Raw genomic sequence first — 13,850 nt, 5'->3', positions numbered from 1 at the left:
TTTTTCTCACAACACACATAGATCTAGATTACTCCTGAAGGTTAAAGTACAGTTAATCAATACTACTCACCTATGCTGAACGGCTTTTGGAGGACGATAATCTTCACTTCCGCTACTGCTTTCATTACTACCGCCACTTTCATTCCAATCACCAGAGCTTTAAATTACAAGAAAACATACATTATTTCAAAGAAGTTCGTTCCTGCTCCTCATTTTTGGTCGTAGAAACCAGAGTTCCTTGAGAGAAACACTGACCTTAGGTAGGAAAACTTACTCCCCTACTCAATTACTATTGGAGTCAAATGCACCTGCCATAATTGGGAATTGAACTCACAACCCCAGTGTTGACAAGCTAGGAAGACAGTAATGGGAGTATTTAGACCTATCCAACGTCAAGATCCCTATTTATGAACCTCTATCTTCATCATTCAATACTAAATGCAAACACAAATTTTAAAGTATACAGAATTTAAAGTGGATATGGTTGTAACAAAAAACCCGCTTATAATTGTAAGAAGAAAAGCACTTTTTATACTAATAAAATATCAGATTTTTTACCTGATGTTGCTCAAACATTTAATTTTATCTTTACATTAATTTTCATCAATATAATTTCTGTTGATCATATTGATTACTACCTACGACATTTCAATAAAAAGTATTTTCTAAATATTAATGGTATATCTGAGATATTCCTAATGTATTAAAGAAACCTCATCTTTCAAGCAGAAATTGTTGTGACTACAACTTTCCATTGCTTTTTTTTACTGAATTTTGTCTAACAACAATTTGAAGTTAGGTGTACAAGCACACATTTTTGTAAGGAGATACTGCAAAAGAGCTGTTTAAAACCTACTTTTTCCTCCTTCTCCCTTTCCGGCTTCTAGGCTCACTATCCTCATCAGAGTCCTGTAATAAAGTATTTTTCATGAATATCATTCAGGACCATATATTGAAAATGAATGGATATTTATTGGGTGAATGTACATGGAATAATACTCCAATGAAATATGTAAAAAAAATCAATATAAAAAAAGAAACTTTAATTGGTGTGACTCATCTTGACAGTTGCTGAAAGGGCTTTAGGATTAACTTAAGTTTACACATTACAGCATGATCACGTACGGCCCATTGCATTTACTTATGTGTTCCTAGAGATTGTTGCACTACCAGTATACACTTTTGCATTGCCTAGTAAAATAAAGTAAAGTAAAGAAAGTCCTCTTTTAACAAAAGTATGCACTGTTTTAAACCAGTTTTGTGCACATGTAATGGTGTGCACCTTCCACCCCTAGTCCGATGCCCCAGACTAATAGGTTTTTATATAACTTCAAAAAAAGTTGAAATATTGGTCTGCTGACTAGAAGTTGGAAAAGATTTAGGAGCAGACTAAGTGTATTTTTATTGTCTTGTCATGATTAAAATATGATATTTGAAATATCTAGTAGTCAACTTTTTTTTATATGAATTACAAGTCTACAATATTCACTATCTTAAAGACCACTTCACAATATATATAGCTGCCTTAAAATGATCTAGAAAAACAAATTATAAAATACCTGTGCATTGTAACGCACTGGTTCCTGTCTTGCTCTACCAGATCTACGTAGACCAAACAAATCAGGATTTTCTCTTAAGATCTAAATAGGTAAAAAAATTTAAAAAACATGAAAGAAGGCCAAATAAACAGCTTAAAAATACAACAAATATTCAAAGCAAGATTTATTAAGCAAGGAGTTAAAATTGCAGTTCACTTTTAACATTTCAATCTATCAAAAGCAGTTTTATTTTCAAATAAAGGTTTTTTAACTGTTGTTTTTTTTGTTCCATAAAAGTTCTCCAAGAGGATGATTCATAAATTGTCTTTGCATTATTGTATTATAATTATTTACCATGTTATCAATATGTTATCTATTTTCAATTAACATATACAAGAATTTTAACATGCGGCAATGCCTGTTCAAATGCTTGAAGAAAGACATAACAACATAACACCAAGCATTAAGATAACTTGTCTATCAGACTTTGGATTGAATTCGAATATCCAACTTGGAAAGGGAGAAACAATAAACCGCACTTTCAGTGTATCTAGAGATATGATGTTATCAACATTCTGTCTAATTTTTATGTTTAAAACCTGTAGTTTTATAACTTCTATGCCAATTTTGTGCAAATAATTTTGTATTTCAAAACATCTTTCTTCTTGTAAGATTAATCAAATGTAAGAAGATTTACAATACTATAAATTTTAGGATATAAGTTGTGTCTTACTAGCCCCTAGATAATGCACTTAAAACAGCTTATGAATTTAGAAATTAAGAAATGTATAGAACCCTAAAAGCCAAACTAAAAGACCACTCCAAGAAAAATAAAATTTCATTGTTAGATTGGTTAATCAAATCAGGCGTATAGGAGCTTACGAGAAAAAAAAATCAAATTTGAAGCCTTTTGGTTTGAACCCACAACCTGCCAACAAGGTTTTGTACTTATAAAATAACTTACTTCTTTTAGTTCAGTGTTGCTCTGTCGCTGAGGCCTTCCTCTTTTACCAGGACTACTCTGCTGAGAGTCCGTATCGTAAGGCATAGGGACATCTTGTCTATTATTATGCCCATTGTGATTGTCTGATTCACTCTCAGATTTAGAATTACTGTCAGAACTACTTCCTGATTCAGATGAGGAGTCAGATTTACTGGACCCAGATCCAGATTCTGATCCTGATTCACTTTAATAAATAAAAGAAATCAGCAACATCATTCATGTTCAGTTTGCTTGTTAATACAATTTATATCCTTTAATTAAGCTATATGTGTCATTTGAATTTTTGATTTTTGGAAACATTTTTTCTTCTGATTTTATTATTTCTTTCGTTCAGAGGTAGAAGTTAGAGGTGAATAATATTTTATATGGTTTTTGACTTCCATGTTTGTCTGAAAGAATTGTCAAACAAGGCCACATTTGTCAGTTCCTTCTGGTGCACCTTAAGAATCATGAAAAACTCTATTTCATGTCTGCATTCAGCTATGTTTATTTGGTCCTTTTCATTTATATCAGCTCTTCATAGTTTGTACATGTATAAGATTTTTCATCCTCAAATAATTTTTTATGACATCACTGGTCACAATAATTGTCATAATTGTCGAAATGTGCATCTGATGCAATAAAATAAGTACAGTTAATATTGTTGTGTGATTGGGCATTTGTATTTCAGTGTAAAAAATTTTAGGTTTCATTGGTAGATAGAAGTAACCAGACAACATAAAGCTACATTTTGTACTTCTAAAAAATTTCATTGAAGCATGTCAGTTAATGAAATGTCAGTAAATTACCTAGAGTTGTTTCCAGATCCAGAAGCACTTTTTTCTTCTCCAGACTCTGAGCTGTAAGTCAGCTTTGAACTTTTATCAGGTCTTCCAAACAGCGGTTTACTAAAGTCATCATCAAGATCACCCTACAAAATATAATAACATTATGATTCAAATGTACAAAATGATGTCAAAACTGAATAATTGATTGAATTAAGATCAAGTTGGCCAAGTTTATGTAAACATGAAACTTCTTTCTTCCAAATATAGTCCTGTTTCACTTCATGTGTTTCATGGTTGCTTAAGGTGGCAGACAGGGAGGGTAAGCAATTCCCACTTCCCTCCACCTAACCTCTCATATTACTCCCAGTTCCTTTAAAAATATTCCAACTTCCCTCTCTAATTTGGTATAAACAGTCTTAATGTCATAAAAAAGTCAAAAATAAGCGTCCAAATGCAGAGGCATATACAGGGAGCAGACCTTAAGTATTTGTAGTAGATGGGGATTGGAATTATCAAAACCAGGATTAACTTACCAACTCCACTTGCTTGTACCTTTTCTGCATTATGACAGTTGTTACATGTACTTACTTGTTTCTAAGGGATAATGTTTTAATGTGCCCATCTAAAGTCAAGAACTGTTGCTCATTAATCAAGGGTCATTAAAAGTTTTAGTTCACTTTATGAGAAATTGCCATCATTCTGTAACCATGGATTGAATAACTTTTTATTTTGGGGTCTTTCAGAGTTTGGTGTGATTTTCACAAGTTGAAAGCCTCTGGTTGACCTCTGAATATTTGTTTCTTCAGTCACTAGCAATGATTATGGTGATGTGCAAGTGCATTTATTGCTTTTCCACATATTCAGTCTTTTTCTTTAGTGTTAAGTGACAGATTTACCATGTTTACCTTTTGTTTTTGCTAGCCTGCGAAATATTATTTCATGTGAGCAAGGCATAGCAATCCTACATTCTGTCATTGCCTTCACCAACATTTAGCACTAGGTAGTTTGTGGGTATTTTTTTTTTAGTCATTAATAAATTTGTCAAACCTATTTGGAGTTTAATAAAACTTTGAGAGAATAAAATTGAGAATGAAAACAGTGAATGTGTCAAAGAGACAACTCGACCAAAAGGCAACCAGATGCTTCGCAGGGTGCAGCTTTATACGACCGCAGAGGTCGAACCCTGAACAGTTGGGGCAAGTATGGACACAACATTTGAGCTTGATACAGCTCTGAATTTGGATTGTGATTAAATATTTGACACAACATAGGTTTCTGACACAGAATGAATGTGGTCTAAGAACTTAAACTTAACCAGATGCTCCGCAGGGCACAGCTTTATACGACCGCAGAGGTTGAACCCTGAACAGTTGGGGCAAGTATGGACAAAACATTTAAGCTGGATTCAGCTGTAAATTTGGATTGTGATTAAATAGTTGACACAGCATAGGTTTCTGACACAGAATGAATGTGGTCTAATGAACTTAAAAATTTTGCATTTGAGCAATTCACTATGCTGTTGAATATTAATCCTCTCAAAAAAATGTTTGAAATTTTCTTTTTATTTATGAAATCTGAAATGAAAAAAAAATTGAACCCCCTTCCCCAATTTTTTTTTCACATCCCTCTTTCCCTTATTCCAAAACTGATCTCAACTCAAATTGTTAATGGAGTTTGCAACAATAACTACTCATTTATATACATCATAAAATATCAAAATGTAAAAAAAAAGTGCTTGTTATCACTGAATGGTAAAGATTGTTTTAATTTATCAGATGGTAGTAAAAGTGAATATACATTGTATATTGTATACAAGAGTGCACACACTGAAATGTCTCGCCTTCTTTACTAATCATTGATAGTATGTTGATAGTCCTAAATATAAAACTTTATTACAACTGTCACATAAACTTCACATAAACATTGACCAATAAACCATGAAATTAAGGTCAAGGTCAGATGAACCATTTCAGAAAGACATGTACAGCTAACAATTCTTTCATACAACAAATATAGTTGACCTACTGCTTATAGTTCAAGAAAAACAGACCAAAACATTAAAACTTTACACTGATCAATGAACCGTGAAAATGAGGTCAAGGTCAAATAAAACCTGCACAACTAATATATAGATCATAAAATATTTCCATACACCAAATATAGTTAACAAATTGCATATAGTATTAGAAAAAAGACCAAAACTCAAAAATTTAAATTTGACCACTGAACCATGAAAATGAAGTCAAGGTCAGATGACACCTGCCAGCTAGACATGTACACCTTACAATCCTTCCATACACCAAATATAGAAGACCTATTGCATATAGTATAAGAAAAACAGACCAAAACACAAAAACTTAACAATAACCACTGAACCATGAAAATGAGGTCAAGGTCAGATGAAACCTGCCAGCTAGACATGTACACCTTACAATCCCTCCATACACCAAATATAGAAGACCTATTGCATATAGTATAAGAAAAACAGACCAAAACACAAAAACTTAACAATAACCACTGAACCATGAAAATGAGGTCAAGGTCAGATGACACCTGCCAGTTGGACATGTACACCTTACAATCCTTCCATATACCGAATATACAAGACCTATTGCTTATAGTATCTGAGATATGGACTTGACCACCAAAACTTAACCTTGTTCACTGATCCATGAAATGAGGTCGAGGTCAAGTGAAAACTGTCTGACGGGCATGAGGACCTTGCAACGTACGCACATACCAAATATAGTTATCCTATTACTTATAATAAGAGAGAATTTAACATTACAAAAAATTTTAACTTTTTTTTCAAGTACCGTAGTCAGTGAACCATGAAAAGGAGGTCAAGGACATTGGACATGTGACTGACAGAAACTTCGTAACATGACGCATCTATATGCAAAGTATGAAGCATCCAGGACTTCCACCTTCTAAAATATAAAGTTTTTAAGAAGTTAGCTAACACCGCCGCCGCCGCCGTAGCCGCCGGATCACTATCCCTATGTCAAGCTTTCTGCAACAAAAGTTGCAGGCTCGACAAAAGCAATGATTTTTAAGTTGATTCAACTACTATTCTGGACAAAAAAGATAACTCCAATTGAAAAATTCTTGCTATTGCGCAATATTATGCAATTAGATATTTCTTGCTATTGCGCAATACTGTGCAATTGAAAATACTTGCTATTGCACAATACTGTACAATTGACGATTTCTTGCTATTGCACAATACTGTGCAATTGAAAATTTCTTGCTATTGCTTAATACTTAATATAATAATTTTGGATCCTGATTTGGACCAACTTGAAAACTGGGCCCATAATCAAAAATCTAAGTACATGTAGCATATCAGCATATCAAAGAAGCCCAAGAATTCAATTTTTGTTAAATACTTAATTTAATTTTTGACCCTTTGGACTTTAATGTAGACCAATTTGAAAACGGGACCAAAAATTAAGAATCTACATACACAGTTAGATTTATCAAATCATATCAAAGAACCCCAATTATTCAATTTTTGATGAAATCACACAAAGTTTAATTTTGGATCCGATTTGGACCAACTTGAAAACTGGGCCAATAATCAAAAATCTAAGTACATTTTTAGATTCAGCATATCAAAGAACCCCAAGGATTCAAATTTTGTTAAAATCAAGTTAAGTTTAATTTTGCACCCTTTGGACCTTAATGTAGACCAATATAACTAGAGGCTCTCAAGAGCCTGTATCGCTCACCTGATTCTACTTGGGTTTTTGAAATCATATAAAAAAATATAAAATTTGGCTAAAAGTGACAACACAACCTCATTTATAAGGAAAGGAACATGTTTAATTTCATTCAAAAGTCCCCCACTGGCGGCCATCTTGGATGACGGATCAGCTACAAAGTAACAACACTTGGTCAGCACCTCATAAGGAACATTCATGCCATGTTTGGTTTTATTCCATTCAGTGGTTCTCTAAAAGAAGTCATTTGTATGCATTTCCCATAGGGTCCTATGTTAAACTAAGTCCCCTGCTGGCGGCCATCTTGGATGATGGATCGGCTACAAAGTAACAACACTTGGTCAGCACATCATAAGGAACATTCATGCAATGTTTGGTTTTATTCCATTCAGTGGTTCTCTAAAAGAAGTCATTTGTATGCATTTCCCATAGGGTCCTATGTTAAACTAAGTCCCCCGCTGGCGGCAATCTTGGACAATGGATCGGCTACAAAGTAACAACACTTGGTCAGCACCACATTAGGAACATTCATGCCATGTTTGATTTCATTCACTCCAGTGGTTCTCTAAAAGAAGTCATTTGTATGCATTTCCCATAGGGTCCTATGTTAAACTAAGTCCCACGCTGGCGGCCATCTTGGATGATGGATCGGCTACAAAGTAACAACACTTGGTCAGCACCACATAAGGAACATTCATGCCATGTTTGGTTTCATTACATTCAGTGGTTCACTAGAAGAAGTGATTTGTATGCATTTCCAATAGGGTCCTATGTTAAACTAAGTCCCCCGCTGGCGGCCATCTTGGATAATGGATCAGCTACAAAGTAACAACACTTGGTCAGCACTCCATAAGGAACATTCATGCTATGTTTGGTTTAATTCCATTTAGTGGTTCTCTAGAAGAAGTCATTTGTATGCATTTCCCATAGGGTCCTATGTTAAACTAAGTCCCCCACTGGCGGCCATCTTGGATGATGGATCGGCTACAAAGTAACAACACTTGGTCAGCACCCCATAAGGAACATTCATGCTATGTTTGGTTTTATTCCATTCAGTGGTTCTCTAAAAGAAGTCATTTGTATGCATTTCCCATAGGGTCCTATGTTAAACTAAGTCCCGGCTGGTGGCCATCTTGGATGATGGATCAGCAACAAAGTAACAACACTTGGTCAGCACCTCATAAGGAACATTCATGCCATGTTTGGTTTTATTCCATTCAGTGGTTCTCTAAAAGAAGTCATTTGTATGCATTTCCCATAGGGTCCTATGTTAAACTAAGTCCCCCGCTGACGGCCATCTTGGATGATGGATCGGCTACAAAGTAACAACACTTGGTCAGCATCCCATAAGGAACATTCATGCTATGTTTGGTTTTATTCCATTCAGTGGTTCTCTAAAAGAAGTCATTTGTATGCATTTCCCATAGGGTCCTATGTTAAACTAAGTCCCCGGCTGGCGGCCATCTTGGATGATGGATCGGCAACAAAGTAACAACACTTGGTCAGCACCTCATAAGGAACATTCATGCCATGTTTGGTTTCATTCCATTCAGTGGTTCTCTAAAAGAAGTCATTTGTATGCATTTCCCATAGGGTCCTATGTTAAACTAAGTCCCCCGCTGGGGGCCATCTTGGATGATGGATCGGCTACAAAGTAACAACACTTGGTCAGCACCTCATAAGGAACATTCATGCCATGTTTGGTTCCATTCCATTCAGTGGTTCTCTAGAAGAAGTTCAAAATGTAAATTGTTAACGACGACGACGACGACGGACGACGCCGGACGACGGACGCCAAGTGTTGAGAAAAGCTCACTTGGCCCTTCGGGCCAGGTGAGCTAAAAATGGGACCAAAAATTGAGAATCTACATACATAGTTAGATTCGGCATATCAAAGAACCCCAATTATTCAATTTTTGATGAAATCAAAAAAAAGTTTAATTTTGGACCCTTTGGGCCCCTTATTCCTAAACTGTTGGGACCAAAACTCCCAAATTCAATCCCAGCCTTCCTTTTATGGTCATAAACCTTGTGTTTAAATTTCATAGATTTCTATTTACTTATACTAAGGTTATGGTGCGAAAACCAAGAAAAATGCTTATTTGGGCCCCTTTTTGGCCCCTAATTCCTAAACTGTTTGGACCTTAACTCCAAAAATCAATCCCAAGCTTCCTTTTGTGGTCATAAACCTTGTGTTTAAATTGCATTGATTTCTATTTACTTATACTAAAGTTATTGTGCTAAAACCAAGAATAATGCTTATTTGGGCCCCTTTTTGGCCTTTAATTCCTAAACTGTTGTAACCAAAGCTTCCAAAATTAATCCCAACCTTCCTATTGTGGTCATAAACTTTGTGTCAAAATTTATAATATTTCTATTTACTTAAACTAAAGTTATAGTGCGAAAACCAAGAAAATACTTATTTGGGTCCTTTTTGGCCCCCAATTCCTAAAATGTTGGGACCAAAACTCCCAAAATCAATCCAAACCTTCCTTTTGTAGTCATAAACCTTGTGTTAAAATTTCATTGATTTCTATTCACTTTTACTAAAGTTAGAGTGCGAAAACTAAAAGTATTCGGACGAGGATGACGATGACGACGACGCCAACGTGATAGCAATATACGACCAAAAAATTAAAATTTTTGCGATCGTATAAAAACCAAATGTCTTGAGACGACAACAACAACGACATCAACGTGATACCAATATACGACCAAACGATTTTCAATTTTTGCCATCGTATAAAAGAATGAGCATATCTTAAGAATCTAAATACATGGTAAGAATCAGAATATCAAAACACCAATAATTCAATTTTTTATGAAATCAAACAAAGTTTAATTTTGGACCCTTTTGATCCCTAATTCCTAAACTGTTGGGACCAAAACCCCCAAAATCTATCCCAACCAGTCCCATACGCGTACCATCGAACGGTATGAGTATATGCGTATGGTCCAGTAGGAGCTGACAATGTTGTTGGATCCTATTGGTTAAATTTAAACAACATTTAACACAATCTTTATTTTTATTTTTACAAATTGTTATTATTACAAGAAGATGGATTAAATGTACAAACAAACAATTGAAATTAAATATTTGTTTAATTGTATATTTGAAACCTATTTTGGTACCCTCCCCAATGGTGACACTTGCTATAACAAGTAACGTAATATTTTTACATTTACATGTTTGAAGTTCATGCATGTTCCTTTGCATTTGCATTTTGTTATAAATTTTTAGAAAAGGGGACAAGGTTTGTCCTCCATGTGCCAGAATTATAGACAAATTGAAAATAGCAAACTAATACTTGACTAAAGAAGACCAACGACAACACAAACACATTTTTAAAATATCCATTTCCTGAAATGGTCCATCTATGACAAGTTTTGAATTGAAGGCTTAAGGTGCTCCAACACATTTTTACAGTGTTTTATAATGAGCATTGATAAATATATTGCATTATGGTAAGACTGAAATATTATTCCTACATTGGGGAAAAAATTACAACAATTTAAGTTGAACTTGACATGCAAAAGGAGCCTGGAAAAAAATACTGTCAAGAAGAATGTTAGCTATTTATAGTGATAGAGTTCAAGATAGTTTGGTACAAATTAGCATCCGTAGGAGATAATTTTCATCAAGACAACTTGACAAAATTACATGCAAACCCATCATGCTCATCTTAGATTTATTTTAGAATTTTTAGTTGCCATATGATTAAGTTGAGGTCCTTAATGATCCATATTCTTCATTTAGCCTTTTGACTTTCACCGATGATTAGTAGAACATAAATTGGAGATTGCTCAGCTTGCATACAATGTTACAAAGGGATATTACTCTAGAATGGTAAAGATGACCCCACTAATATCCAGGCGCGTAGCTCCCTATACGCTAACACGCAGTTGCGTGCACATCGATTCGGCAAGCAAAAAAAAAATGCCAAAATAAAAATTTATAAATTGATTATGGTTAAAGGAAACACATATGTTGTCACTTTTTTAATTAATGAACTGTCATTAAATAACGGCATTTCAAAATAAACGTTTTATTAGAGATCATGTAAAAATCTGACAGTAACTTGTATCTTTTACCAGATTTGAATTTATTATACTCAGTCTAAGACGTGTAGTTTCGGAGCACATTTTGTAGAGTACGGCTTATCTGTTTGCGATGCGATGTACCAATCGACCATTAAATTTATCGAAACCCTTTGATATTATTGAAAATATGCCTAGCGATATATTCGACAGACTACCAGAGCCAATCACCCTGAAAACACGCCAAAACAGCATTGGAAAGTCTTATTATATTTTGCGTTCACACACGTAGACCATATGATAATGGAATTGTAGAGTAGAGGGTGTCTGGTATTATCAGAAAATAGCTTTTTTGTGTCGTATCTGCTTCCTCGTATTGTAGGAAATATAACCATCAACATTGTCTGAGACATACAAAATTTGACCTGGCATGTATTTGGCGGATAATTTCAATAGGGAGGTCGCTCGATGGATAACATGTACGCTGGTTTATAACATCTCGCGAGTGCTACCATGCAAATCTATCAGTGTAATAAGTCTGTTGAAAACAAATGTACGATCAACAATGAACGACAGGTTATCATGGCTAGCATTACTGCATATTGATCGGGATTTCAGTGTGAATATTGACAAAGTAATAGAGAAGTACGTTTCTGCTTAGACCCGAAGAGCAGATTTTGGTCATTGTTGAGTAAATTCTGTAATTCAAAAATGTGTTGTTTATGTATTTAATTAACCATGATTTACTCTATTCAGAAGATTCAAGTATTAATAGTTTTACGTTTATAAATTGTTTATAAGTCCTATCTACATGTAGCTCCTCTTTAAAACGTCCTATGACCGAAAAACCGAAAAAAAACATTTTTCTGCATTAAAGGGTCCCAAAAATTTGTCGCCTCGCTCCGCTAGGCGGAAGTTGCTTGCACATTGTTTACTTCTAGCTAAACCCCTGATATAATTACTTCTAATTTCATTGGGCTAACACTCCTAAGAAACCATACAAAGTCAGAAATGCGACGTATAATTGAAGTGGTTGGAACTAAATTTTTCTTTAAAACAATATTTTTCCACAGAAAACAGCTGTCCATGTTACTACAACAGTTACCCAATGATCTATAAACCAGTCACCTAAGTTTCATGGAAAATGCTCATGGCATTTTTTCACATTAGAAATGTAAAATCTAAAGTTTATAAAAATCAAAAGTGAGCTTTCCTGACAATTCATAAGTTTTATATGAAAATTGGTTAAAACCGTTTCGAGTAATTGTTCTTTGAATATTTAACATGTAGACAACAGATGGACAGACAATGGTATACTAATTTAATACGTTGTCCCACAATTAGCTTATGAAAATTCAATCCACAGAGTAACAGGAGTTTTTCAATCCAAAAGTACAAATTTGGGCTGGAAGTTTTTTGTACGAAATAAACTAATGAAGTTCGCTTAAATATATGTAGATCAAGATGTATTTTTCATGCAGTCAAATATCATTTACAGTAACTTGGTGAGTAAATTGAAGCAGCATATATATAAGTTGTGAAAAATATATATTCAAATTATAGAAAGTTCTTATGAAACAGTTACCAATGCATGGACTGGCTTCTTGAACACCTTATACAATAAAAACATAGTCTCCAATCTAGGGTTTACATTCAGGCCATCTGGATGAGAGCCAATTAGCTGGTACATGTGATGTATAATATAGCATACACCAAATTAACTTAATTGAATATATTTCGACTTCAAGTACAATGTACATTTTGTACATGTAGGCTTTCAGGAGTTAATGTATAATATGTCTATCTTGGAGCATCAAATAATTAGGACTTAATTTTCCAGTTTAAGGAATTGGTCAGAAAATTATATTTAATGAATTAGAATTATCAAAACCTTCATGGACTGAATGTTGAAAATTGCCAACATGTGTAATTTGTAAATCCAAGTAAAAACATTCAAACAAGTAAAATAACTTCAACAAATGAGTGCTAACATTCATTCATACATTAGCAGGGAAACGTCCAGACATAAGTGAACCTTTATGAACTTAAACCCGATATCATGCCCACTATATGTTTTTTTATTTCTGTATATCTATGGAAGACTAAAGTTTAAGATATCCATGATATTATAGTAAATATCAGCATCGACTTGTGAAGATGAACAGAAAGTTTATTTCAAAATCTAAATTTAATGCTAACATGATTGATAGGTGGTGCTGAAAAGATTCTTAATCCATAAAGAAATTATAATATTTATTAATATAAACATGCATACGTAGTATTTTGTAATTAGTATAAGGTATAGATTTTTAAGTTTTCTTCTCACGGAAATTGTAAAATATCAGCTGTGAACCTTTGAAGGGAGTGACCAAACAGTGAAACCAGCCAAAAACATTCACATTGTGAAGATCTGGCCGATATTATCCACATGTCAAAACCGAATACTCTGTTTATTGTTTTATTACTGTCTTTTCTCCCTCCACAAGAGTTTTACAATTGAAAAAAGTCAGCTTGAAAATGTCACCTCACATATTGTGACATCACGGATAATTTCTGATCAGACATTTTGTTTTTGCCAATGATGTTTGCTCAAGTCAAGTGTTAAAGCAGTAATAGAAAAAATAAGATGATGTAAGGTAAGTGAAATTTGTAATTTCTGTCTACTAAAAGGGTGTTGATAATTATGTACATGTAGTTTGTAGGATCTTTAAAATATTAAATATTTGGACTGTAATTCAAGCACAGACCTGCAAGAAATATTCAAGACCTGAAAAACATGTTA

General features: G+C 34.1%; 1 protein-coding gene across 2 annotated transcripts in view; it reads right to left on the bottom strand.

Annotated features, from left to right (window-relative positions):
- The window catches only part of LOC139521892 (chromodomain-helicase-DNA-binding protein 1-like), a 51,117-nt gene that overhangs the window by 35,478 nt on the left and 1,789 nt on the right, over positions 1-13,850 (bottom strand). For both annotated transcript variants that reach the window (XM_071315588.1, XM_071315589.1), the window contains exons 2-6: positions 3,330-3,451; positions 2,503-2,725; positions 1,560-1,640; positions 857-909; positions 71-157 (exon numbers count right to left, since the gene is read on the bottom strand). In XM_071315588.1, the coding sequence (XP_071171689.1) occupies positions 71-157; positions 857-909; positions 1,560-1,640; positions 2,503-2,725; positions 3,330-3,451 (566 nt within the window). The remainder of the gene's footprint in view (positions 1-70; positions 158-856; positions 910-1,559; positions 1,641-2,502; positions 2,726-3,329; positions 3,452-13,850) is intronic.

Source organism: Mytilus edulis, chromosome 4 (assembly GCF_963676685.1).
Source record: "Mytilus edulis chromosome 4, xbMytEdul2.2, whole genome shotgun sequence".
NCBI classification, from domain to species: Eukaryota; Metazoa; Mollusca; class Bivalvia; order Mytilida; family Mytilidae; genus Mytilus; species Mytilus edulis.
The sequence above is the reverse complement of the archived record's forward strand: the minus strand, read 5'-3'. Positions and strand labels throughout refer to the sequence as shown.